This window comes from Molossus molossus, unplaced genomic scaffold (genome assembly GCF_014108415.1).
Source record: "Molossus molossus isolate mMolMol1 unplaced genomic scaffold, mMolMol1.p scaffold_m16_p_11, whole genome shotgun sequence".
Lineage (NCBI taxonomy): Eukaryota > Metazoa > Chordata > Mammalia > Chiroptera > Molossidae > Molossus > Molossus molossus.
In genome coordinates this window covers 94,409,470-94,435,986 of record NW_023425346.1, presented here as the reverse complement: position 1 = coordinate 94,435,986, position 26,517 = coordinate 94,409,470, and the positions used below count along the sequence as shown (strand labels likewise).

Here is a 26,517-nt window from a genome sequence, read left to right as displayed (position 1 = left end):
TCTCACACAGACCAAGGCAAACTCTGCAGGGCCGGGTGGGGTGTGGATGGGAAGCTGAGAGGCTGCGGGACCTGAGCAGGGTGAGAAGTGGATGAACAGGGCTGCAAAGCAGGAGCCCAAAACCTAAGCGTGGCCTCGTCACTAATACCCTTTGCTCTCCAGCTGCTGTGATAAGATACTTGAAAACTGACCGTCCTTGGGCCCATCGTCAGTGTGCTTGGCTCAATCCAAACTGTACACACAGCCTTAAATACATCAGTGCAGCTGATGGGCCTTCAGACTGTTGGCACAACACAGAGGGGACAGGGAATTTCACACACACACACACACACACACACACACACACACACGAATGAATCGCCAACGCCCACTGCCGTGACGACAAATGTTACAAGTGGCAAAGGCTGATCCTCTCGGATGGCTTCAGAAAAATCCCCTGAAGTCATTTTGCATAATTATCCAGTGGCTGGGAGATGGAGTTACAGGACAGTGTCTGGTCTACTGCACTGGGGGGGGGGGGGGGGGCGGTGCCTGTCCACGGGGCTCTCCCCAAGTACTGCCCCCACCACGGCGCAGCAGCTACTCGGCAGTGTGCCGCGGAATCGTCCACACAGTCCAAGGGCCGGCCGTTTTCATCTGTCCAGGAAAAATGTGAGACTTGAAAGGAAAAGCAGGATGTTCCACTAAAAATTCCCAAGAAACTGGAGCAGCAAGTCAAATACAAAAGGACATCCCAGCAATGAGGCCCGGGGACACGGTGGCGACCGGGACGCAGGTGGTTTCCGTGCTCACCCGGGATGCAGAGGGGAGCCTCCCACCCCGGCGGCTCCTTTGGCGGTGTGAGCCTGGCGATGCTTGTCAGGGTCACACACGGCTGCTTCGGAGGCTTGGGCACTGGACCGCAAAGATACTGTGTTAGCTACAGTTATACTAATTTTGAGACATTGTGGCTACTTGTTCCTTACCCCTAATACATGGAGAGGAGCCTCTGGTGTTTGCATGATGGTCACCTTCCTAGGTCTGAGGACACACTTCCATGTCCAGGCTCTTGTGTTTGGTTGGCTTGTTTTCCCAAAAGAGGCTGATGTTATTCTTGCATCAATTACCCTTAAAATTGCCCAGAGGTAAGAGGTGGGAAGAGGGAAAAGGGGGCGCCTGATTCTAGCTAGTAGTCCAGAAATACAGATTTACAGAAAGCAGCTGAGAACCGAGGCATGATGACCGGACCAGGCAACGTCCCAGAGGGCGAGTCCTCCGTGTCGGGCTCGGGGAGAGGAGGTGCTCTGTTCCCCTGCTGATCCGCTCGTACGTGCAGGCGACAGCTTGGAAGGAAGCAGACAAAGCCGAACACGGGCAGGACTGAAGCAGGAGAGCAGGACACACAGAGAAGCCAGGCGTAGGCTGACCCCCACCTGCCTGTCGCAGTGGGAGCAGCTGGTCGGGGTCTTGGGTCAGAGGAGTGTAGTGGTGGTTCCTGGAATCCCACAAAAGGTGTGCAAGGGGGGGCAGATCCTCGTTTCAATACTCAGACCCACAGAGTCTGGGATGCTCGAGGGACCCGGGCTCTTGCCTAGGACCTCCCAGCTTTGTCCTGCCTTTCACGGCCTCACAGTGAGGTCTGAGTGCTCGTACCCCCCAAGCGGGCTGCCCAATTTGATCATAATGACAACAAAGTCACCCAGTGCAAGGAATGCAGTGTCACAGGGTGCCACCCCTTTCTCCCGGAAAGTGAGCCTCAGTGCTGGGCAAGGTTGTAACTGAGCAGAAATGCTCTAACCCTGGTTTCTCAGGTCCCGCCCCTCTCTCCAGAGCACAGGGGGGCTTCTGGGTGCTCCCAAACCCCACCATCCCTGCCAGTCCGTGACCTGGTCTCGATCTGAGTTAGCAGACAGGGTGGGAACCCTTCAGGAACCTGATGGTGGGTTCAGCCTGGCTTCCCCTGCAGCATGAGCCTTCCAGACCCAAGGCTCCTACGAGACCCTGCTCCCTGCTCCCCTTCACACAGCAGGGTATCCGCGAAACATGTGACTCAAAGAATTTTTTCAAAATAAAATGTGCTGTTAAGACTTGCCCACCCAACAACACTCCTGCGTCCCGGCTCCTGGTCAGCGGGCTCATTTCCAGCGGCCGGAGGCTCAGAGCAATCCCAGGAACCTGTGCAGCATGGGCACCATGGTGGTAGCGCAGATGCCAACGGACGTGTAGGTGACAAACTTGTAAGGCACTTCGATCTCCAGTCTCCGCCGGGCCTCCTTGTTCCTGGCGACCACCTTGAACCACGAGTACAGCACCTGCAGTGAGAGGTTCTGTACGAGCTGCCGAACCAGGAGAATCAGCACAATGCCCACCGTGAACTTGGTCAGACCCAAGACCAGCATGTCGGCGGTGAGCGGGGGGATGCGCTGGAGGGCCGGCAGCGCGCCCACGGGCTCGGACACGAGCTGGAAGAAATGGTTGATCCAGAACCCTATGGTCACCCCGGCCCCGGCGGCCACAATGGTGGTGGTGTCCGCCCTGGTCGGGCTGTAGAAGTCAGACACGGGGTGATTGTAGCACAGGAGGAAAGGCACCACGATGGCACACACGGGGAAGAGCGGGCTGGCCGACTCCAGGCGGTCCATCAGGGTCCAGGCGGGGTAGGTGAGGACGATGAGGACGGCGGTGATCAGGACGCCACCCAGCACATCCTGCGGGGAGAGGGAAGAGAGGGAAGAACACAGAGCCGTCAGTGCCCCCCTCTGCGCGGGGGAAGCTCTGAGTCAGGCAGGGTTGACTCGGGGCTCGAAATACAAGTCTTACATGGTTTCATCTAATACAGGTTTGAAAAATGTCAAGTAGTAAAAATCCGAAAATAGGAAGGATACAATAATCACGCTATTCACGTTATGCATTCTCTTCCAGTTTTTCTGTTTTGGAAGAAATTCTGTATTTGTTTTCTAAATGCATAGCTATGCTCACATTGTTCCTTCGACCTTCTGTTATTTTTTATTAAACTGTATGTGACAAGCATTGCCGTGGTCTTCACAGAGGCGGCATCGTCCTTGGGGGCAGGCTGGGGTGGGGCTGCAGCTGCTGGGAGGAGGGGCAGGGTAGCTTGAGGGGTTGCACAGTCCATGGCAGCAGCCATGCACGGTTACTCACAGGGCTCATTTATCTGCAGTGGTTTGAGAAGAAATTGGGAGCCAAAGCTCCACCTGGCCCCAAATTCACTGAGTGGCTGTACCATGCTAGGCTTAATCCTTCTGGAGAACATTGTAGAGTGTGGTTTTCTTCCTCCCTCCCTCCAGTCCTCCCTCCTTTCCTTTCTTCCTTAAATACCTGTTTAAACCCTCTTTAAATACCTGTATAAAACCTCCTAAATGCCTTAATAGTGTCCACTTTCTTTTTCCTTTAGTATTACCCTTACAAAATGTATCGGAAGATGAAGTCGATGTAATTAATGGATGGATACATCTAAGTCAGAATGAGAAGCTTGCTGTGGTTTTGTTACAAAGTTTCACGGGGGTTATTATGAAAGTTTATGGTTGAAAATATCTAAAACGTTTCCCCCAAATGCACTGAAGAAAATCTGGAAGACACCAAAAAGTATAAGAAAAATATAGATCCTTTTTTTTAAGTTAATTTATTTATTTTTGTTACAGATGTTTCTCCTTTTCCCCCTACTGATTCCTCCGTCCCCCTCCCTCCCCAGAAAAATATAGATCCTTATTTCCACTACATAGAGTCAACCCCGTCGATACTTTGGCTTGTTGCCTTCCACTTTCTTCATATATATATTAGAATTCCAAAGGCTTGGTCTTTCATTTTACAATAAGTTCATTACTTCTCTTGCATAGTTTCCAGTAAAATGACACCTCAAACAATGGGTGAGAATTAGATCTGAGAAAAAAATCACCGAGGCTACAGCATATCTCAAGATGAGTGAGCCCCATCCGTCCATCCACCCTTCCGGGGAATACGCATGAGTGCCCGCCACGTGCCTGACACGGAGCTAGAGGGTCAGTGTGGGGGAAACAAATACGACCTGTGCCTAGGCACAGCTCACAGCCTAGCGGAGGGGCAGATGATTCTGTTACTGAAGAGGGACCGAGGCCCGTGTGTGTGGACCTTGGTGGTCCTTCCGGGCTGGAGAACAGAGAGTAAACATGGGCAGGAGATGCCCCGACAAGGCCCTCAAGTCCAGTCCACTTCATGAGGACTAGACCCAGGGGCAAGTGAAGCACTGAAGTAGCTCACTGGCTACCAACTGAGGGAGATGCTCACGTTTAAAGGTTCATTCTGGCCCGGCCAGTGAGGCTCAGTGGATTGAGCGTCATCCCGTGGACTGAGAGGTCCCGGTTTGATTCCCCGTCAGGGCACATGCCTGGGTTTTGGGCTCAGTCCCCAGCAGGGGGCGTGCAGGAGGAAGCCGATCAATGTTTCTCTCTCTCTCTAAAAAATCAATAAAAACATATTTAAAACTATAAAGGATCATTCTGGCTGCAGTGGGGAGAGCAGAGGGAGGAGCAAGAGTGGGGGAGGGGGACCGCCTGCCTCCCCAGAGGAAGCCTTGTGGCCCACTGTCCCTGTGGCACTGGGGTGTCACCTGCTTACTTCCACCATCCTCCTTCTCCTCGGGCATCCCCTGGCAGGCTTCCTACTCCATGGTCTCCTTCCCGTGACTCCTTTTCCCATGCCTATGACTGTACGCTGATGGCGACTTCTTTTTGGAGAAAAGAAAAATCCTTCATTTAAGCATCCTGGTTACCAAAACTAAGCCACACTCTTGGACTGAATTTTCTGTACCATCGCCCCAACTTCCTCGGCTGGAAACACAAGTGCTGTTTAAATCCCTACACTTGGCTCACACACTGCTTTCAAAGACCACCTGCAATCATTCGCTGGGTGCTTTTTAGCATCTATATCTTTGACTGAAGAGCCTCAGATTTTTCCTTGGGGATCCCCGGGGCTCTGGGAAAGTATGGAGTTGGAGCGCATGACCCAGGTAGGCCAATCAATGCACTGTATCTCCTGGTTACAGTGATGGGTATGGGGTGGTCATGTGACCTAAGCTGGACCAATCAGAGTGGTAGGGCTTTGGCTTGGACTTCTTGGAAGGAGATGTTCTTTCTTCTTCTGAACACTGCGCCCTGTGGATTTACACCCTATTATCCAGCCGTCCTTTAATATTCAGCTTTTATTAATGTTACCCTGCACCATCCTCGCCCTTCTCTGACGCCTAAGAAGTCTCTCCTTTAATTAAAAAAAAAAATGCTTTAATTGATGTTTTAGAGAGAGAGGGAGAGAGAGATACAAACATCGATGTGAGAGAGAAACATCAATGGGCTGCCTCCTGCATGCCCCCTGCTGGGGATCGAGCCCACAACCTGGGCATGTGCCCTGACCGGGAATCGAACCAGGACCTCTCAGTCCATGGGACGGCACTCAGTCCACTGAGCCCCACTGGCCGGCTCTCCTTCAGATCCTTCTCCTGTTTCCACCTCCTGAACATGGGCATAGATTCTGTCCGCAAGCCCTGTGTTCTCTCCGCTGAGCACCTGCGTGGCTCTACCATTCTCTACCAGTGTGGCCCACACACCTGCATCTGCAGGTGTCTCTCGCAAACCTCAGCCCTGCATCTGTTAACAGAATGCTAGGCGTTTTCATTCACAGGTCCCATCAGCCCCGGAAACCAGCTTGTCTAAACTCAAACCGCCGACAGTCAAACAGGAAGACGAGAGAAGGAAATGACAGTCTGTAGAAAAGGGACTCTGACTGCCCCTGAGACATATGGACACACTCCTAAACTCACTCATACTACGAAGTGAAAACTATGCTGAGGAGAAATTAAAATTTATATCCACACAAAAATCAGACATGGATGTTTAAGCAGTTGTGTTAATAACCACTCAAACCTGGAAACAACCACAACGGCTTTCGGTGGGCGAATGGGTAAACTGTGCTACAGCATACAATGGACTATTTCTCAGCGATACAAAGTGACCAACTCCTGACCATGTAACAGCTTGAAGTCTCCAGGAAAATATGCAGAACAGAAAAAGCCAAACTCTAAGGACTGCGTACTGCATAGTTCTATTTACGTAAAATTCTCTACAAGATGTAACTATAGTGATGGAGACGGCATCAGTGGTTGCCAGGGTCTAGAGGTGGGGGGAGGTGGGACTACAAAGGGATAGCAGGAGGGAGTTTTTTGGGGTGATGGAACCATTTTGTATTGTGGGGATGGCTACCCAAATCTATGTGTGTTAAAATCCATAGAACTATACACCTCAAAGAGTCAATTCTACTGTTAATTTAAAAATTACATTTCAAACAAAAATTAAAAAGCTAGTGGGCCATTTCTTTGCCACCGAATAACACTGCTGAGCGTCTGCTGCTGTGGGTACAGTAGTGAGCTGGACCCGAAGTTCCCAACGTGTCCCCTCCTCGCCCCCACCCCACACCATGCTGAGAACGTACCTGTCACCTATCAGCATTAGCAATAATCCGGAAGTGTGACAACATTCTGTTGAAACAGGAGGGGGAAGAGGGACTCTGTCTATTAATCATTTGAGTACAAACCGGCACAACTCTGATGGGGAGGAACTTGGTGATCTTTTTAAAAATTACAAGATCATTTAACCTCCGACCCACAATCTCACTCTGGGACTGGACCGCAGAGATCCGCCTGCCCACGTCTGAACCGAGGCACACACAAGGTGCCCACTGTCGTCTGCGTGAAGGGCAACAGGCTGGCCCCGGCAGCTCCGCTGCAGCGGGCGGTCCAGTCGCGCGGGGGCGGTCCCAGGCGGAGCGCTCTTAGCAGGAGAGGGTGAAGGGGTCGGCGGTGGTGCAGGACCTGGGTACAGCATGCCACCAGCTCCATTTAAAAACAGTGGCAGGACAACAGATGCTTTTTTACCTGAATACACGAATAGGTTTGCTCAAACGAGGGAACAGAGTTGGAACAATTTTTCTTAGGGTACCGTAATATGCCTTTTGAATTTCATGTTATGTAAATTATTGCCTCTTGAAAATACTTAAGTGAGATCAAATTCAATCCCTTCTGCAAACAGGATCTGCCTTTGGATTCCCCTGTGGAGTGGGGATCCCAGTGAGCCTGGCGGTCAGTCTCCTCCGAGGGGAACTGGAATACGTGGTGAATGTGGGGAGGGGTGGCCGGCCGACATCACCTGCTGGGGACTAAGGGCACCTTGTCTATGTTTTTAATATTGTTTTTCTTTATTGATTTTAGAGAAAGAGGGAGGGAGAGAGAGGTAGAAATATTGATGAGAGAGAACATCGACTGGCCGCCTCCTACATGCCCCCCACTGGGGATCAGGCCCGCAACCTGGGCATGTGCCCTGACTGGGAATCGAACTCATTGACCTTTTGGTGCATGGGTCGATGCACAATCACTGAGCCACACCGGCCAGGCTTGTCTGTGTTTTAAAGGAACATGCATTTTGAGGGAAGGAAGAAAACCAGGCACACTAAGCCCAACACCCCAAAGAGCCTCTCCTCTGTCAGCAGGGGAGAAGATTCTGCCCCTCAGATGGTCAGCCTCACCGGACTTCACATCTGAGTCATAAAGAAGCCTCCATCTAGAAAACACAGAGCTAGATAAAGGGGCTTTGAAACCACTCTGGCAGAGGGCTCGCCAAAGGGAAGAATCCATTCTTTTTCAAAACCTACGCCACCCACGGAGGCACTTTCAGATACCACCTGGCAGGACAAGGGCAGAGCATCTGTATCACCCACTATGGCCCCTGAATCACAGCCATGGGCACAGACCTGCTTTGCCTGGTCTGTGGAGATGCCAGCGACTAGCAGATGAGCGGGACAGGGGGCTGTCGCTGGGCAGGGACTGGGTACCAGAGCAACAGCAGCCTCCCCTAGACCAGCTGGGGCGGGGGGCAGTTACTGCCAAGAGCACAGAGCTGCTGCACCGGAGGTCGCAGCCTGGGTGAGAGCAAGGAGCCTGCGAAGCCGTCCTGACACAGGGCTCGGGCAGAGGCGCACTGGCGCTGGGGGCTCACGCGGGGTCATGTAAAGCTCCTTGGAGAATTCCAGGAATGTTTTGGGGGGCATTTCGATTGGAAATGGGGGCAAAACAGTTTTGCAGAGGATTAGAGGGCCAGAGTGGTCCTGGGTGCTCAGGGGAATTCTGTGGGCGGCGCCCAGCTCTGTGGTCACACAAGCTCCTTCCCCTCTGCACCCGCACCCGCCAGTCCCTGTGTCCACAGGCACCTGCATTCACAGGCTCCGTTCCTGCCATCGGCGTTGAGACCTTCAAACCTTCCTCCCCCTGCCTGCCTGCCGCTCTCCTGCCCCGGCTCCCACGGACCACCTTCCCGAGGGCTTTCAACAGCAGATGTCCCTCCACTTTCCTGTGCGTTGGAGTCACCTAGGATCTGAAGATGCAGCCTCCAGGGCAGATTCTGATCTGAAGGGTGGCCCAGGAGTCTGTCTGCATTTCACCCCCCCCCCCCCCGGGGCAACGCTGAGGTAGTGAGTCTCAAGAGAAAACGCTGAGCAATAGGAGCCCCCGACCGCACGCTATGGGTTTCCTCTCTGCCACCTGAACTTTCCACTCCCGTCGGGCCGGTCTCCTTGCTTTGCCTAAACGTGCCCAGTACAGTTTTACCACCATCACCTTGTATTCCTGGTGTGCACGGCACACTTGAACTCTCTCTACCAAAACTGTATCAGCTCACCTAAGGTTCAGCTCCAAAGCGACTTCCTTTCCGAAACAGCTTCGTGCATCACCACCGTTGCAGGTGACCTCTCCCTGAACTGAAGGTGAACACACTTGCTCGTGAGCACAGGCCCGCCCTCACATTGCCTCTGCTTCATCTCCCTGCTGGATTCGAAGCCTCCGGCAGTGAGCACAAGCTCTCCTCCACGTTCCCAGCCCCGGGCCCACATGCAGCAGACGTGCGTCGTAGTGACTGGAGAATCAGCACCTTTCTCTTAGGCTGAATATGCATAGGCACTGTTTCCATACGTAAAAGAAAAGTTGCCTTCCTTCCCTGTCTTCCTTTGTGATTGCAGTTATCAAATTCCCAGACACCTGGCTGGAATATTCTTTATAAACTAACTGTGTTCATCTTCAGGTGCTCGGGAGACTGGACTATGTTGGGCCACAGACCCAGCATTTGAGGCAAAAGCAATTTCAGTCAACGTGGCTGCTGGTGTGGTTTTTATTTTTATTTTTTTCCTCTAGCCACACAGTTGGATTTTTAGCCATAAAAGGCGATAAAAAGACATTTAGGTATTTTTGTGAGGAAAATACTTGAACCATCGCTCATGAGAGTTCTAATTTGGGGCTAAGTTTCTAATAACAAACTCTTCTAGACAGCTTCTAAAAATAAGAACTGTAGTGCTGGAACTTCCCGAACAACTTTCTACAAGCATTTCTTTCCAAGCTACTAAATTCACAGAAACTATAGAAGCTCATACCTCTCCAACTTGGAATTGGGTCTGCTGTTTGTTTTTTGACAAATTTGAAATCAGGGGGTGATTTCTTTGGAACTGTACACACGGTCACGTGTTCGGTGCAGTATACCAAAAATGAGGTAAAAATACAAAGGGCTCTTATCTAATGATACAGCAAGAACAGTTTCCATTGGAAAAGATACATTTCTGCCACCTTGGGGATATTTATTTTTATTTATTTTTATTTTGGTTTCAAAGTAACCAACCAGAAGTGAGATTTGTTGAGCAGAATACAAACTTTATATAAAGGATGATCCTAACTTTATAAACAGTATATAGTTGCACGCATGGGTGAGATATCAAAAGAAAACAAACTAGAATGTTAAGTACTTTTTTCTATTTGTATATTACAGGTGGTGAGCATCTTCTCCATGCTTTGCAATATTCTCCAAATTTTCTCCAGTCAACACCTATTGGTTTTATTATAATAAAAAGTTAATCAAGGAGAAGAAATCAGGATGTTTCCACATAGACAGATGCTAATAAATTTTCACATCATGCCCCAAAATGAAATGCCCCCAAGAATCTATACGATAATCCACATGTCATCCTTCCAGGAAGAAAGTCACACTTTAAACAAAGGCACCTAAGGAATGTTGCCAGTGCCACCCCACGGATCACATTGTTTGCAATGTAATCGATCTTTAATCCAACTTACCGCCCAAGGTTCAAACAAAGACTAAAATTATTAGAAAAAAAATCATTCCATGAAAGTAACCTTTTCGAAAGATAAAATGCAGAAAGATTGAAATCCCTTTTATTTTTGTACCTATTGTCATTTCGGTTATAAAACTTAGGAGTCACACAAAAACTTGAGTGTTATTATATCTCATTACAGAAAACAACACGATGGACAAAAGTGTTTAGAAAAGAATGCCCTGGAGCCATCCCAAGCATCAGAACCAGTTTCAGTGAATGCTCATGTGAACACATAAAACAGGGGCCTGATTCTTAGCTGCACAGAAACTCCTTTCCGTCAACATCCAGATACTTCCACAGCAGGCCCTAACCCTGAGAACTCGCAGCGTTCGTGAGCCCTGACCCTACACCCCATTCCCATGTGCCGTGTACAGCGACACATTCACATTCTATCTCCAAACATCTTCCCTGAAGAATGCTTCCAGCAGACCTCGATTAGCTAACTAGAAAGAGGGGGCCTGGACAAACCCATTCATTCAATTGTTAGGAAAGAATGCATTCAGATCTTGGAACCATTTATGCTGAAAACGCTATGATTCTGGCATCTTCCCCTCCGCTCGGTCCCCTGCTGAGAACGTGAAGGGCCAGCTCTGCCCTTGGCTGCCTGTGCCTCTTTGTAGATGCAGTGAGAGGCCTGATGCAAGCAGACCCTGACGTTAAAACAAACCCAAAACAACAACGACACACACCAAAAACACCCACAAAAAACCCTACCCCCAAACACTGCAATTACTCTACAAAGGAATTTGAAGTTACAGACGGGTCAATGTTTCCTAGCGAACACTCTCAGATACTCCTTTCATGCCAGCTCACAATTAACTGAATTTCTGAGAATAATGCAGATGAGATTCAACAGAAGCCATGGCAAGAGAGGTGCATTGTTCATGAATATGAAATAAACGACTGCAGAGAGACACCTCTATGTCATGTAATTAGCATATGTATAGGGGAGAAAGAGTGAATACCTATGCTCAAAAATATTAATTTCCTGTAGAAACACCCTGATGTCCACAGGGATCGGTGAGGAGCAGGAAGCAGGTGTACCTCGCCACGTGGTGTGAGCGTGAGCAGCAGGATCTCTTGACGTTTGTGGCTCTGAGGGGCACACTGAGCCTGATGCCCCTCCCTCTGCGCCAGGGCTGTTCTGCGAACCAGCTCACAGAGCGGAGCACAAACCTGGGGCTGAGGATCGCTAGGCGATCTCTAGTGCTGATGAGAAGGCTTTGAAACAGACTTTTGAAAACCCACGGAAGCTCTGGAGTAATTATGAGTCAGAAAGAAGCATGCCAGCCTGGCTGGTGTGGCTGTGGTTGAGCGTCGACCCAGGCACCAAGAGGTCGCCAGCTCAATTCCTGGTCAGGGCACATGCCCAGGCTGTGGGCCACATCCCCAGTGGGGGGCATGCAGGAGGCGGCCGATCGATGTTCTCTCTCATCGATGTTTCTATCTCTCCCTCTCCTTTCCTCTCTCTCTAAAATCAATAAAGAAAATAATAATAATAATAATAAATAAAGGCAAGAAGCACGCCACTTTCATCTCCTGCAATTTGAGAATAAGTGCCTGCGTGGAAACAGCATATTTACACCTTCATTAAAAATTATGGTGACATGCCCTGGCCAGGTGGCTCAGTTGGTTAAAGCATCGTCACATACACCAAAAAATTGCGGGTCTGATTCTTGGTCAGGGCTCATACCTAGGTTGTGGGTTTGACCCCAATTTGGGGTTATACAGGAGGTGGAACCAATAGATATTTGTCTCTCACATCAAAGTCCCCCCCACCTCTCAAAATCAATTAAAAAATATATATACTCAGGTGAGAATTTAAAAAAAACAGATGGTGACATGTTAACGAAAACAGGTTTTCTACAAGTGTGTTAAGAAAAATTATATAGAACTCAGATATGAGGCAAAAAAATATTTCAATGTCCTGTGGGGGCAAAGGCTACCTAAGGATTATGGACAAGAAAGTACTGTGTTCAAAGGTCTCAGATCAGCGAAGTGACAGCTGACAGACTTTGTTTGGTAGAGATGCAATCATGTCTGCTCAGTGGGAATGATAATCCCAAGGTCATAGTTGGAGGACAGTAGCCAGTTTTGCATATAACCCAGCAATCTTAATGTAATTATTTCTTTATTAATTGTCCGTAAATACTTAGTTCTTCTTTACATCTTAGCAATTTCTCCATTAATTAACAAGTTGAATTACAATCTTTGACACCTACTCATTTTATATTTGGGCAAGAGTGATGATTTTCCCATTTACAGATTATACTCTAGCAAGTAGATAATTATTTCAATGTCTATTCCTATGACTAATTATCTTGAATGATTGAATAGGCATATTCCATATAATAACAATTACAATTTTTACCTTGTTTTCTTTTGTATCTTCTCTCTAATGGCACTGTGTACTAATAAGGTAAATAAGGCCAGTACTATGTTTCTTTTTTTTTTTATCCTCACCCGAGGACATTTTTCCATTTTTTGTTCAGGTAGAGTGGGAGGGAGAGAGAGGAACAGAGAGAGAGAGAGAAACATCGATGTGAAAGGAACACATCTAGTGGCTGCCACCCGCACAACCGACCAGGGCCAGGGACAAACTGCAACTGAAGTACGTGCCCTTAGCGGGAACCGAACCCGGGTCTCTCTGGACCGCAGGCCGACGCTCTAACCGCTGAACCAAATCGGCCAGGGCCTATGTTTCTTAATGTGATGCTATAATAAGGTGTTATCCCATGCTTTTAGAATATTAACTAGAAAGATATGTAGCTACACTACATATTTCTAAACTCTTCCATATCCAGCATGATCTAGGAAATGATCACTTGCTTGTCTTGGCTTCCCAGAATCTAACAAGTTCAAACATTAGAGCTTCATGAAACAGACAGAATTTCCCCACCCAGGAGCCACGTGAACATGGACAGCTCTGGCCGTAATGAATGACGGCTGGCAGGGCCAGAGGACTGTGACATTAGCGCAGATGAGCTTCCAGGCAGGTTCTCACACCCTCCTCGACACCTGGTCAGCAGCCTGCGAGATGCCAGGTACAGGGAGGGCCACCTGCAAGAAGACACTAAAGCATCTAAGTGACTGTTCTCCACTCTGGGTGGGCAGGGCTCTGAGCACCAAGGGACAGGAGAAAGTCACATTCGCTGTGATGCAATTAGTGAGCAGGTTGACATTTCATTGGCCTTGTGCCCATATTTGCTGGGAAGTGAGTGTGGACGGTTTCCATGCTTTTCAAACTGTATCTTGTGTTAGAATCTGTGGGAAGCTTGGTAAATGCAGGTTTTGATTCGGCAGGTCCAGGTGGAGCCTGGGGGGTCTGCATTTCTAACAAGTTCCCAGGGGACGCTGAGGCTGTGGTCAGGGGACCCCATTATGAACGGCAAAGACTATGACCACCTCACCTCGCTAAATCGCAGATGCCAAGGCAGCCTCCTCGGGTTTAATGTGGCAGGTCTGAGCTTCCAGAGTGTGTTTTGAAATGCATAAAAATAATAAAAACTTCTAATTTACAGGAATTCTGCCCTTGAAAGTGATAGAACCACCTTTGAAAACCCTAAAGTGATATTCTGATGTAGAAACGCTTGTGCACAAAGATGTAGAAGAGAGCCCTGGCTGGTTTGGCTCAGCGGTTAGAGCATCGGCCTGCGGTCCAGAGAGACCCGGGTTCGGTTCCCGCTAAGGGCATGTACCTCAGTTGCAGTTTGTCCCTGGCCCTGGTTGGGTCGTGCAGGAGGCAGCCACTTGATGTGTCCCTTTCATGTCGATGTTTCTCTCTCTCTCTCCCTCCCACTCTATCTGAACAAAAAATAGAAAAATGTCCTCGGATGAGGATAAAAAAAAATTTAAAAAAAAAAGTAGAAGAGAAAGATCTGAACATTCTTTGAAGACCTGCTGACGTGGGTCTCACATTGAAAGCAAAGTAAATGGGTCCCAGTCCTTTGTGCCTGACCCTGGGGCATGTGGGCTTGAACCCGTGAGTCCTGGCTCCCTGTGCAGAACCGGAACTCCCTGGATCGCTGGACACTCAACAAAGATCAGTCTTGTGCTGCAGACTGTCCTAGTCATGTCAAAGATGGCCGTGCGACGTCTTTGAAGAGGCTGGACAACCTTGGTGACAGGTACTGTCACTTCCTTATCACTGTGTCCAGTAAGACTAAGGTGAAGCCAGGCACCTTTATTGAAATGGAGAAATGAGATCCACCACACAGTGAGGAGAAGACTGCGGTCCTTGGGTGGCCCTTTGTGCTCACAGACGCGGCGAGCGCTCAGCGGGGTGGGGTGGAGGCCAATGAGGCCACAGATCTACGCACATGAAATGATTTTATGGAGATTTCAGGGATTGGAAAGTAATCAAATAAGCACAGCACTTACAGGAACACGTGTGCATTTAAAAACATGATGCATGAAATGCTTGCTTCCTTGCCTGAGGGAGCATGTTTCGAGGGACAGTCCCACAGACCGACATGAGCACAGGCCTCAGGGGCGTTTTGAGCTTCAAGTTCTGGGCCTTTGGCTGATTTTCAGAGCATAAGACGCAAGGCAGCTGCTCCACGCCTCTGTCTCTCCGTCTGTCGGCTGCGCTCTGATGGGTGTTCGTCGGGTCACCAACAGGACTCCTAGTAATGACCAGCTCTCAGGCGGCTAGCTGGATGCCACCGTCCCCTCCGCAGGAAACGCGACCCCGCTCAGCCCCCTGAACCCTTCAAGGTGAATTTCCTCACCTTGAAACAGCAGCACAGAGAAGGGACGGATGGATGTCAATTCTGCGGAGAACTTGGTTCCCGTTTCGATCGGATTTGCTATTTACTGGAGCTTTGTAAGAGGCCTTGATGTCAGGTGGTGGAAGTTCTCCAACTTTGTTCTTCAAAAGTGTCCTTTTACCTACTGAAATGGTACTATCTGTATTTCACACAGACACACAACATGTCAGGAAATTCGCGTTCTTGTCATTTCTGGTGGTAAAACGTAGTTTTCCTAGGCCACCCGGGCCAGGAGGTGACCCTGAGCAGTGTTCCACAGCAGGCCTGGAAGAAACGAGACGGGCGAGGAAAGGGATCCCAGAGCCCGACGGAAGGGCCAGCTGGCACCCCGCGTCCACCGCCAGCACCCCGCTGGGGAAGGGGGGACAAACACTGCATCCCCTCGGCTCCCCTGGAAATCAGGCCCCCGTCAGGAGCACCTGTGCAGGAACTGGAAGGTGGGGAGGAGGGGGCTGGCTTCTGTCTTCATGGCTCCGAGGGCCTGGTGTTAAACATGCAGGATTCTTCTTTTCTAAGGGGTACACCTCCCTCGGAAGAAGGGTGCGTATTGAACTCGACTGCATTTTTCTCTTATGATTGGGTTGCATTTAGAAATAAGGCTTGAAGGTCAGGTTCTGGTGGTTAGTTGAGGAATCACAGCAAATCATGTCGTCTCTCTCCTGCTCCCCTCCTAGGACCAAGGAGCAAGACTGTGGAGTCGCAACGAGAATGGAGTGTGGGGGTGCCCCGCTCCCCCTCGGAGTGTCACAGCGACGGGGAGTGTTACGGCAGAAGTTCGTGTTTCTATTTTCCAAAGGGGCCTCAGGATCTTTTTAAAAAATCATGTAAACAAAGGGGAAGGTGTGATTCATTTTATAAAAGTTGATTTCACAAGCAGATTGGGAAGACGGTGCCTTTTCCATTGAGAGAGACATACGATGCTAAGCTTACAGAAAGACTTCACCGTTCCGTGAGCGCATATCACACTAGACGATCCGAAAAGCAAGTACCGAACAAAACAGAAACACATGGAGACCAGCTTCTGGGCTGAATCAGCACCTTGGTCTTATCCTGCCAGAACTGGGCTCCCCTAGAACACACACCCCCCCACGGGACTGCCAGCCCTCACCTCTGTGCTTTGCCCCCGCATGGGTGGTGTTTCTTACTTACTTGGGAAAAGTGGATGCATTCCCAATGCAGCCTGGACTTGGAGAGCTTACCCGAGCACCCTCTGCAGCATGTGGAATAGAAGAGACATCTCTGTGGGTGCTCACCGAGGTCACCTGCTTGCCCAGGTCACCTCTCCTGTCGACTCAGACTCAGTGGACCGTCTCTGCAGCTACAGGCCTTGTCTGTCTGTCTGGAGCCTCAGAGATTCCCCTGCCCGCCCTCCCCATCAGGCTACTTGTCAGTTAGCTGCCCTGCTCCCTCAGGTCTGACCTGCTCCACCCTGGCATGGCTTCTGAGGCCCAGCCAGGGGATGACCGAGGCAGGGAGGGTTTAAGTCCATGCCACTTCAGTCCCGTAGGTTTTGGCTCACTGCCCTGCAGGGACCTCGGACCTCGGCCCGATTCTGGTGCTGTGACCAACTTTGGTCGCGATGCATCTTCTGTGGGCGTCACTCCAGGCTCGGTCCGGTCCCCCCTCGAGTCAGAGCTCCCCATTGCCTATTCACCCATATCTGGAGGACAGAAGGAGAGCCATGCCCCAGTGTGGCCCTTGGACAGTGTTGAGAAAGGAAATTTTAAAAAATCATTTGCTTGTTTGCTGTTAGGAATACACCCGTAAGCCGTTCTTGCTGGAACTCGTGCTAAGCCCTAATTTTGAGTCACCAACATAGAGGCATAAAGTGCCTTCACTTTCCCTTATGTCACCCCAACAACGGCTGTCTGAACCTCCCCGAGTGGCTCACTAACTATGACTTGTTTTCCTTAAAAAACAAACAAACTTTAACAACAGAGGATGAGTGTTTCACCGTGTGTACTTATTCCTTTTGGAACCAGAAATAATTCTTTATTTTTATAACAGGGTAAAAATATTTCTCTCCGAGGTAAAGAGAAGACATGGGCACGAGAGTGTGGTGCGTGATACCCAGACACACAACTGAAGCCCTTTCGATCTTGGTAACTAACTCCTCCAACAGGGAGTAAGAGAAAATAAGCGTTGGTGGGTGTAAATTTGTACTACAATTAGCTTTCTTTTCCATATTAAGTAAGGTAGTTTGAAGTAAGTTTTTTTTTTTTTTTTAAGGTAATTTTTAAGAACTGGGGGAAAACACACCCAAAATGCTCTAGTCCAAAGCTAGAACACAGTTTTGTATGATCCGCGGATAATTTCATATCTGAGAAGCCTTTTCAACATTCTCCAACTCAAACCAAAGCCAAAGCAATACTTGGGGGAAAAAAAAATAACTAAGTAGGCAAGTAAAATCTAATATCTATGTAATTCCACAGATCAAACCATTTAGGGGCAGTACAACAGAGAAGCATTTCAGCTGATTCAAGTCGAAAATAATGGAACCATTCATCAATCTAACAACAACAATTCTGGTTAATTTAACTGAGAATACGTTAGGGAGGATTGCTTTATCAGTCAATTCTGGATGAGTTGATTGATTTCGGGCATCTGATCAGCCTTCTTGATTTGGTCCGGTCCTCCTTCCCCACAAACACAAATACTGCTTCTCTCTCTTTGAGAGTCTCTGACAGAGTAGGAAAATACAACGATGTAACGTGGGAAGGACATCACTGGGGCTTTGTCTGCCCTCTTCCTCCGACGACAGACCCGGTTTATTTTGGAGACCTGCCCTGCCCATCCCACATACAGTTCCAATGCTGACCTAACCCAGGCGCCAATCAGAGCCCTGCTTGCACAGGCTGGCCCCTGACCCGCCGGCCCCTGACCCGCTGGCCCCTGACCCACCGGCCCGGTCCCCGCCCCCGCACCTCTTGGAGAGCGTCTGGTGCAGCAGTGGCTGGTAATCCGGGCCAGGCACACCATCCTGAAGTTGTCCCCGTGGGAATGCTCTCAGGAGTGAAGCAGAGAGTTTCAGCCCGGACCTCCCCGGATCTAGCCTCAGAGAGGAGGCAGCCCCAAAGCACGGATCCAGCACGCGGAGAAGCTTGGGAAAGAGTCGGGAGACTTCCAGTGAAGATGGAGACCTAGGTCCCACCTTCCTACACGGTGCTGACGGAAACCAGTAAATGTCCTTTGAAACTTAAAGAAGTCTGAGTTGGTTTCTGAGCTGCATTCGAGGAACCTGGCTCGTGCAGGAGTGACCTGGCGTGTGGGCACTGAGAGAGGTGCGCTCCCTGGGCTGCCTTCCCGTCCGTCTGGGCGCTGCCTCTGTAGCCCTCGGGGTGGCCTCTGAGACCCTGTTCTCTGCTGCGACCCTGTCGCCCTGCCAAGGCCTACTGGTCCCGGGGTAGGGCCCAGTTCAATCAGAGTGTCATCTCTGGAAGTTAAGGTTCCGATCTGAGAGAGAAGGTGGTGGGGGCTGGGTTCTGTTCACCGTGGTACCTGGAGGGAGAGGGAGATACTCCCACAGTCACCCTGGTGCTGGCCCTTCCTGAGGCCTGGCTGACCCCATCCGTGTTGGAGACCAGGAGCCACCTCATCCTTCCAAGGTATTCTACCCTTCCCCCTCCCTCCCAGCTGGCTGCAGTCGGGTTACTCTTCAAACCACGAGGACACGGGATTATACACCGAAAAGCTGTTTCTGCAAACCATCGGTTAGGATGCTTTCCCGCGGGAACTGTAAGACGTCAATAAAAATCAACTGGAGCCACAAGGAACGTTGACCTTGAACAGTGAGCCTCCAGGAAGGATGGCAGCAGCCCAAGAACGTCATCAAGACCTCGTGTTTGATCCCCGTGTTTGCCACGAACAGGGCCAGCTTCTCTCAAAGGTGGGGTCCCAAACGGCTGCCGCTCACCGTTGGCCTATCTGTCATGTCCCCACGCAGCGGGAGATGGAGTGACCGCGCAGGAACCAGCGTCGTCGGGTTTGGAAAGACGTCCAGCTGGGCTGTGAGACGGCTCTGCCACACCTCCAGGAGTCAGAAGTAATCCGCTTGGCGAGGGCCTGGCTGATGGTGTGGGAGGCCGGAGCCGGGGTGCCCAGTTCCTGGTGGAGGCGTCTTGGTACGTCCAGGCAGCGCAGGGCTGGTTTGGCAGCACGGTGACACGTGTGACGGGCCACAGTGCCCCGGGCGGCACTCGGACTTCCCGGGGGTCAGCTGGAGCCTGTCCGGAAGGCCTGGCATCACAGCCAGCCCCCCGCCTCTGCGAGGAGTGGTTTCTTCCTGAGCGAGATAAGCGCCCGCGAACTCTTCCCTTCTGCACAGAGAGCCGCCGACTACAGGCCGTGGGCACCGGCGGCGCGCACCAGGTGGGCGCAGTGGGCCCTGCAGGCCGCGTCTCCGCCTTCCCACTCGGGTTTCCTTCAGGAATACACCCACGTCCCACTCCGAAGGGTAATTCGCCTCAGCCGGGCTCTCGACCGCGGCTGCCCACTAAAATCAACTGCGGAGCTTTGGAAAAAACCACCAGTGCTCAGGACCCCCTGATATATATCAAATTGTGGTAAAAACACAAAATATAACATTTACCATCTTAACTGTGTTAAAGGGCACAGTTCACTGGCCTCGACTACATTCGTGCTGTTCTGCAACCAGCACCACCATTCGTCTTCAGATCTTTTCCGTGTCCCCAAACTAAAACTGCCCATTAAACTGTCACTCCCCATTCCCTGCTCCCCTGCACCCTGGGCCACCACCACTCTCTTTCTGTCCCTATGACTTTGACTACGCTAAGGATCTCACCTAAGTGGAATCCTTTAGTATTGTCCTTTGGTGACCGGTTAGTTCCCTTAGCATTATGTCTTCAAGGCTCACACGCTGTAGCTTGTGTCAGAATGTCCTTTTTTAAGGCTGAATAATATTCCTTTGTATGGATGTACCACCTGTTTTTTATCCAGTCATCTGTCAGTGGACACCTGGGTTGCTTCCACCTTTGGGCCATTGTGAATAATGCTGCTGCTAGGAACACGGGTGTCCAAATAACTCCAGGTATTTTTTAAAGCTTCCCACGGGATGTGAATATGCAGCAAGACTGAGAACCATTAGTGCAGGCAGTGCCCGGAGGCAGGCCCCTTCAGCCAGCCAGATCCGGCTGTTCTGTTTATAATACTTGTCATGTTCAGTAATCAGACCTTCCACATCTGTCTCCATCCACAAACTTGAAGACCCAAGAAGGAGAGGTAGGTTTTGTTCCCTCAGGGGTCCCTGATCTAGCTCCGAGTCTGGCAACCAGCAGAAGCTATTTAAGTTATTTGTGGATAAAGAAGACCACCGACCCACCATTTAACTCTATCTTACTCTTAACACCAATTGCTCCCTCTGCTCCTGGAAATTAGGTGCCGTTGGACTCTGGGCCATGCCTGTGGCCCTGACTGGGGCTGGGCCTGAGTCAGAGTCTCATACCTTTATGAAATGAGATTATGCTCGTGAAAGATGCCCCAGAGCTGCTGGGGGGCACGACAGTGGTGGGAGGAACACTGCTACGACCCCTTCTCTGGTTTCCTGCAGGTCAGATGCTCCGCAAAGAGAGGTGGAGAAGCCTAAATGATCTTCCTTACAAATCTCTGCTTTCCCATCCCCAGGACCCACCGTAAAAGGCAAAGCAAGTCATGTCGCTGTGTGTTCAGAGGTGGGTATTCTGTGCCCTCCATTCCTGTCTGCAGCAGCTCCATGTCCTAGTGTTAACTCTGATTTTAACCTGAGTTCCCAAGATCATTTAAAAAATTTTTTTTTTCTTTATTGATTTTTAGAGAGAGGAAAGGAGAGAAAGAGAGAGGGATAGAAACATTGATGAGAGAGGATGTCGATTGGCTGCCTCTTGCATGCCCCCCACTGGGGATTTGGCCCGCAACCTGGGCATGTGCCCCGACCAGGAATCAAACTGGCCACCTCTTGGTGCAAGGGTCGATGCTCAAACACTGAGCCACACTGGCCAGGCAAATTCTGTGTAATTTTTAACCGTGCTAAGCGTGGCAGCCCAGGAAATATTTACTAATATCATGAAAGGCTAGACAGATCTTTCAATGCAGATGACCCATTTGAGCAATAAGCCAAATCACAAGAAAGGATACCATAACCACTCAGGCCTTATGAAAACTTGTACCGCATGGGCTGAAAAGACATTCTTAGGAAGGCCCGGATGGCCTCCCCGGGGGTGCACACATAGATGTGTGTCTCTGCCCCTCCCCACCTCCAGCCCAGGCAGTGAAGAAGGAAGCGAGCCCATGACTTGGGCCCTTCTGACCTGGCAGGACCCTCACCCCTCAAGGGCCGCCGAGACCCCGGAATGCAAGCCCATCTCTGTGAGGACCCACGTGGAAAATGGTGTCCACTCGTCGCACCCTTGACCCTGGGTGTTTTTCCTGCTTGCTTCATCGGCAGTAAACCACCATGAAAATAAATGACCCAAGTCTCTGTCACTGTTCCAGACAATCTTCAGTCACCGGGATCGAGCCCAGCTCAGCCTCCTTGATATTATCTCTTATTCATTACTGTTATTATGGATGTGCCATAAAATAATAATTACTTAACAGACTGGCCTGGTGGCCAATGTAATTACATATACAAATAGTTTTATAAAAATACCATATGAAGAACCCACTGACACACCAACCACAATACTACCCAGATGGTCACCCCCAGACCCAACCCAAAAGCCTTACCAGGACCGTGTGCATCCCGGTGTAGAGCCTGCTGAGACACACCAGCGTGGAGAACACCACGGCCATCGTCAGCCCCACCGGGAAGGGATACTGCGGGGAAGAAAGGACACGGGACGTCAGCTTGTGCTCACACACACAGGCATGCCACAGAGGACTCCTGACCAGCGACTGCTGGTCTCCACCTCGCACGCCCGAAGCCAGCAATCCGACGACCTGAAACACGCCCAAACGGGAAGATGCAGGAAGAAGGGCGGAGATGCCTGGGAATGCTGTTCTGGGAGGAAGTCACAGCATGAGACGTGGTAGAACTCGGCTTGCAGACTCGTGCAGCTACTGTGCTGGCTGCTTCCGTGAGTAGCTAGTTATTCTACCTGTTCTTGGGGAAAGTTCAGGAAGCCTGCTGTGCCGAGGGAAGAGCAAGCCAGACAGACGGTGTGGGCTCGGCCAGTCCAGTCGCCTCCCTCACACACGCTGAGGTCACGAAGCTGGGCAACAGCGGGCCCAAGCCAAGAACGGGGTGTTTATGTACAGGTGTCAAGACTTGATGCAGTCTCAAGCTCTGCTGGTGGGAGAGCAGACCCAGGAATGCGCTAATGCCGAATCTTACTAGGAACATGTGGATATTCTGCTTATGAGCATCGACCCAGGCACCAAGAGGTCACCAGTTTGATTCCCAGTCAGGGAACATGCCCGGGTTGTGGGCCCGATCCCCAGTGGGGGTGTGCAGGAGGCGGCCAACTGATGTTCTCTCTCATCGATGTTTTCATCTCTTTCCCTCTCCCTTCCTCGCTCTCTAAAAATCAATAAAAAAATAAAATAAAATGGAGAACTGTCTATATTGTGCAAAGCACTTTATAGTCACTATCTCATTTAATCTTCACCCTAGGAGGTAGGTTCTATCATTAGCCGCATTCTACAAAGGAAGAAACCCTTAGTCACAATAAGTTGCATTAGTATTATTTAAATTCTCACCTGAGGACATTTTCCCATTAATTTTCAGACAGAGAGGGAGGGAGAGAGAGAGAGAGAGAAACATCTATATGAGAGAGACACGGTGATTGGTTACCTCCCACACAACCCAGACCAGGCCGGGAATTGAACCTGCAACTGAGGTACATGCCTTTGACCGAGAATCAAGCCCAAGACTCTTTGGTCCACGGGCCGACGCTCTAACTGCTGAGCAAACCAGTCAGGGCATACTTGCATAAGTATTAAACATTAGCACAAAGATCCTTCCCCATCAATCACCACTGTTGATCCTCAAAACAGGAGCCAGGTCTTAGACAGGCAAAATGACTTTTCCAAGGTCACACAGCCAGAAGTGACAGTCAGAACCAGAAGCCACATCTTCTGAGGCTGAATCCAGCAGTCTTTCCAATGTAACATGTGAACACAGTAATGCATGTCTGTACATCTTTTCTTAAGGTTTATCATTAACTTAATGATAATGGGTGTCAGTTTTTCACCAGAAGAGTGCTAAAAATTAATGAGTTAATGCATTCTGAAATTTGGGTTTGGTATGAGGCTCAAAGCCTATTTATATAAACGAATCCATATTTAGTGTTATTTAGGAGCAATAACTCAAATACCTAAATATATTTATCATGAAAATTAAATAGGAAAGAAGACCATAACCACTCAGGCCTTAAGAAAACCGTTGCATCATGTGAGCTGAAAAGAATTTTTCAAAAGGCGCAGGTGGCCTGAAAATGAGCGTATTATTGGTGGTGGGGTGGTTTCCCTCTACTTGCTGGTTTTTTCCAAAGTAACATCAGCATGTTCTCAGGCCTCTCTGGATGCTGAGAGTAGCCCAATGGGGGCTGATGCTGGGCCCACGATGTCCCCTTTGGGGGTAGATGTCACTGGGCATGAAATAGCTCAGAAGTCTTCATTAAATTAATTTAGACAGTCCTGGGGTGCTCAGTTTTTGAACCGGGCACGACATCGAAGCAAATTACGACACAAGATTATACCTGGTTGGAGACATTCCTTAGACATTCCCATTTAGGACACCGAGGTCTAACCCCAGGTGACCAGGTAGATGACAGCCGAGGCAGAGCCAGGCCCAACGCTAGTCTTGTCTTCTTCCAGCTCATCAGGCTGACCCCCCTGCTTCTGTAAAACCTGGCATGTAGAACATCCCTGGGTTTCTTGGGTACAGGGGCAGGGCGAAACAATGCCGCCACTTAGGAATAGGACTGCTAGATTTAATGAAATCTAAATTTCCTAAAGGATCAAAGATAAAATGATGACATTCAACCAAACTAGAGCAAGATTTCTCAGACAGTCAAAACAAAACGTCAGTGCAGTAATAACCTAACTTTTCTCAAAGGTCTGACAATACTTGGCACGTAAGCAGATATTGAATGAAATTCTTCTGTTTCAGCATTTATTAATCTCCTGTGACTTAGACAGTTTGCTGGAAAGGATGGAGCTATCACTTCTGACGGCTGAGCCCAAGCAGGGCCACAGGCTTCCTTGGGGAGTAATTTGGGGCACCGACTCTTTCGCCCCTGGCCCTGGGAAGTCTGGCAGAGGCTTTGGCAGACTCGTCTCTGCCCTGGGGGATCCATTACCAGGATCATAAGGGCCTCGTGTCTGTTGCAAATAGGACGTGAGCCCCGACTCCAGTGCTGTCAGGCAGTTCAGGGGAAACAGCTTTCTCGAGGGGGAGACTACACACCCGGTTCCCCGACAGTCCCTGTTATGCTGGTATCGTTATTGGTGGTGTCCCCGATCATTCTCAGGCACAACTTGATTTGGATGCTGAACAACAGTCACATTACTCATGAAGAAATTGTCATCGACAGCTCAGTAGGTTTCAGTCCCCTTTAGACTTCATTTCGTAAACCTCCAAGTCCCCCAAAGCAGCTCTAAAAGAAAATTCTGAAGTGGAACCCCTCTCTGTTCCCTCAGTGTGTGGAGGGCCTTCCACGGGAGGGCGAGGGGTCGGCCGCCTCACCTGGTACCTGTCCATCGTAGAGAGGAGGAGCGTGGAGGAGATGGCGGTGGCCGCCATGGCGTGGGTGGACGGCATCCCGTACTCCGCCACCACTCTGGTCTCCAGCTGCACCACCGGCGGGGAGAAGGGGCGGGGCCACTTCAGGATATCCTTGGCCACCTGGCCGACGTACATCACCAGCTGCAAAACCAGAGGGCCCAATGAGTCTAACCACGCGAGGAAACCAGTGGACTCCCACCCTCGCCAGTTTGCTCGGGTTCCCCGTCTGTGGGCTGAAATGCCCTTTTTTCAGACCGAGCTACTTACTGGGAAAAGCTTCCAGAGAGACACTTAATTGGTGAAAAGGAAACCGGCCTTCTGGAATCCACAGGGCAACTAAGATGTGGCATTAACTCACTTTATTTCAGTCATATATTTAACTATTGTTAATAGAGCATTCTTTCTTTCTTTATTTATTTTATCCTCGCCTGAGGGCATTTTTGCATTTATCTTCAGATAGAGTGGGAGGGAGGGAGGGAGGGAGACAGAGAGAGAAACGTTGACATGAGAGACACATTGAGTGTTTGCCACCCACACAACCCCCAACCAGGGCTGAGGACAAACTGCAGCTGAGGTAGGTGCCCTTAGCGGGAACCGAACCCGGGACTCCCTGGTCCGTGGGCCGACGCTCTAACCGCTGAGCCATACTGGCCAGGGCTAGAGCATTATTGTAAGAGCGTTACAAATATAAACACACTCCACCCGATAACACCTGCAGGGCACAGACCCGCTTTCTCCGTGAGTAAAGCACTGCGCGCAGTCAGTAAATGGTGGGACGCCCTGGATTTGAATCCAGGGAGTTTGGCTTCAAAAATCTGCGCCTGAGCCCTGGCCAGTTTGGCTCAGCGGTTAGAGCGTCCGCCTGCGGTCCAGAGAGACCCGGGTTTGGTTCCCGCTAAAGGCACGTACCTCGGTTGCAGTTTGCCCCCGGCCCTGGTTGGTCATGTGGGTGGCAGCCATTCGATGTGTCCCTTTCACATCGATGTTTCTCTCTCTCTCTCTTCCTCTCTCTCCCTCCCACTCTATCTGAACAAAAAATGTCCTTGGGTGAGGATAAAAAAAAAAAAAAAATCTGCGCCTGAAATGACCACGTGGTAGCACCTACCCAAACACAGGGTGGTCCTGGACTAACGACCAGCTGATACTCAGATCAGACAGACGTTGTTTTCAAGTTCTAACCAGAACAGTGGCGGTTCTGTGAACGTTTAGCTAGCCATTTTTCGGAATGCCTGTTACTCCTGCCATGTGCAGGCAACATACTGGATTGAATTGAACGTCACTCAACAATCAGAAGCGTCGGTGCAATAAATGGCATGGTATTTTGAGACCTCCCCAAAGACAACTCAATCTGGAGTTTTTTCAAAGGACTTTTTCAAGGTGCCATCGATGAAGAAATTTCCACTCCCTTTGGTTCTTTTCCTAAAGCAGAAGACAGAAATCAGAACTTCATTTCTATACCCGCCAGAAACGAACAGGACTGTGCACAACAGAGGGCTCCCCCAGCGGATGCCTTCGCGATCTGTTCTAAGAGGACAAAACACACCATTTCCTCAGTCCGCATTCTCAGCACCCGCACGCCACAGGTGCTGTGCTGAGGCACGGAGGACCCCCCGCCCCATTTCCACGAGACCCCCAGGGGGCGGGTTTGCGAGCCCGGCTTTACACGGTGTTCTTGCAGGGGCCACTTTGTCACGGGCTTTAATCATACACTTCCTCGTCTTACCGTGACCGTCCTGATCTTCCTGGGGCTTCATTAGCTCATGATGGATGGGTTACCTTGCTTTGGAACGAAACCCACTCTGGGAGGACTGTCTCAAAATAATCTTGATTAGTCAGCCCGCCTGCCCGAGG

At 50.1% G+C, this 26,517-nt stretch overlaps 1 protein-coding gene across 1 annotated transcript in view; it reads right to left on the bottom strand.

The window, feature by feature from the left end:
* Window positions 1-1,269: 1,269 nt before the first annotated feature.
* Window positions 1,270-26,517, bottom strand: part of SGPP2 (sphingosine-1-phosphate phosphatase 2) — a 96,967-nt gene continuing 71,719 nt past the window's right edge. The window contains exons 3-5 of the mRNA XM_036255057.1: window positions 24,628-24,807; window positions 21,666-21,755; window positions 1,270-2,687 (exon numbers count right to left, since the gene is read on the bottom strand). Coding sequence (XP_036110950.1) covers window positions 2,136-2,687; window positions 21,666-21,755; window positions 24,628-24,807 — 822 coding nt within the window. The 3' untranslated portion in view covers window positions 1,270-2,135. The remainder of the gene's footprint in view (window positions 2,688-21,665; window positions 21,756-24,627; window positions 24,808-26,517) is intronic.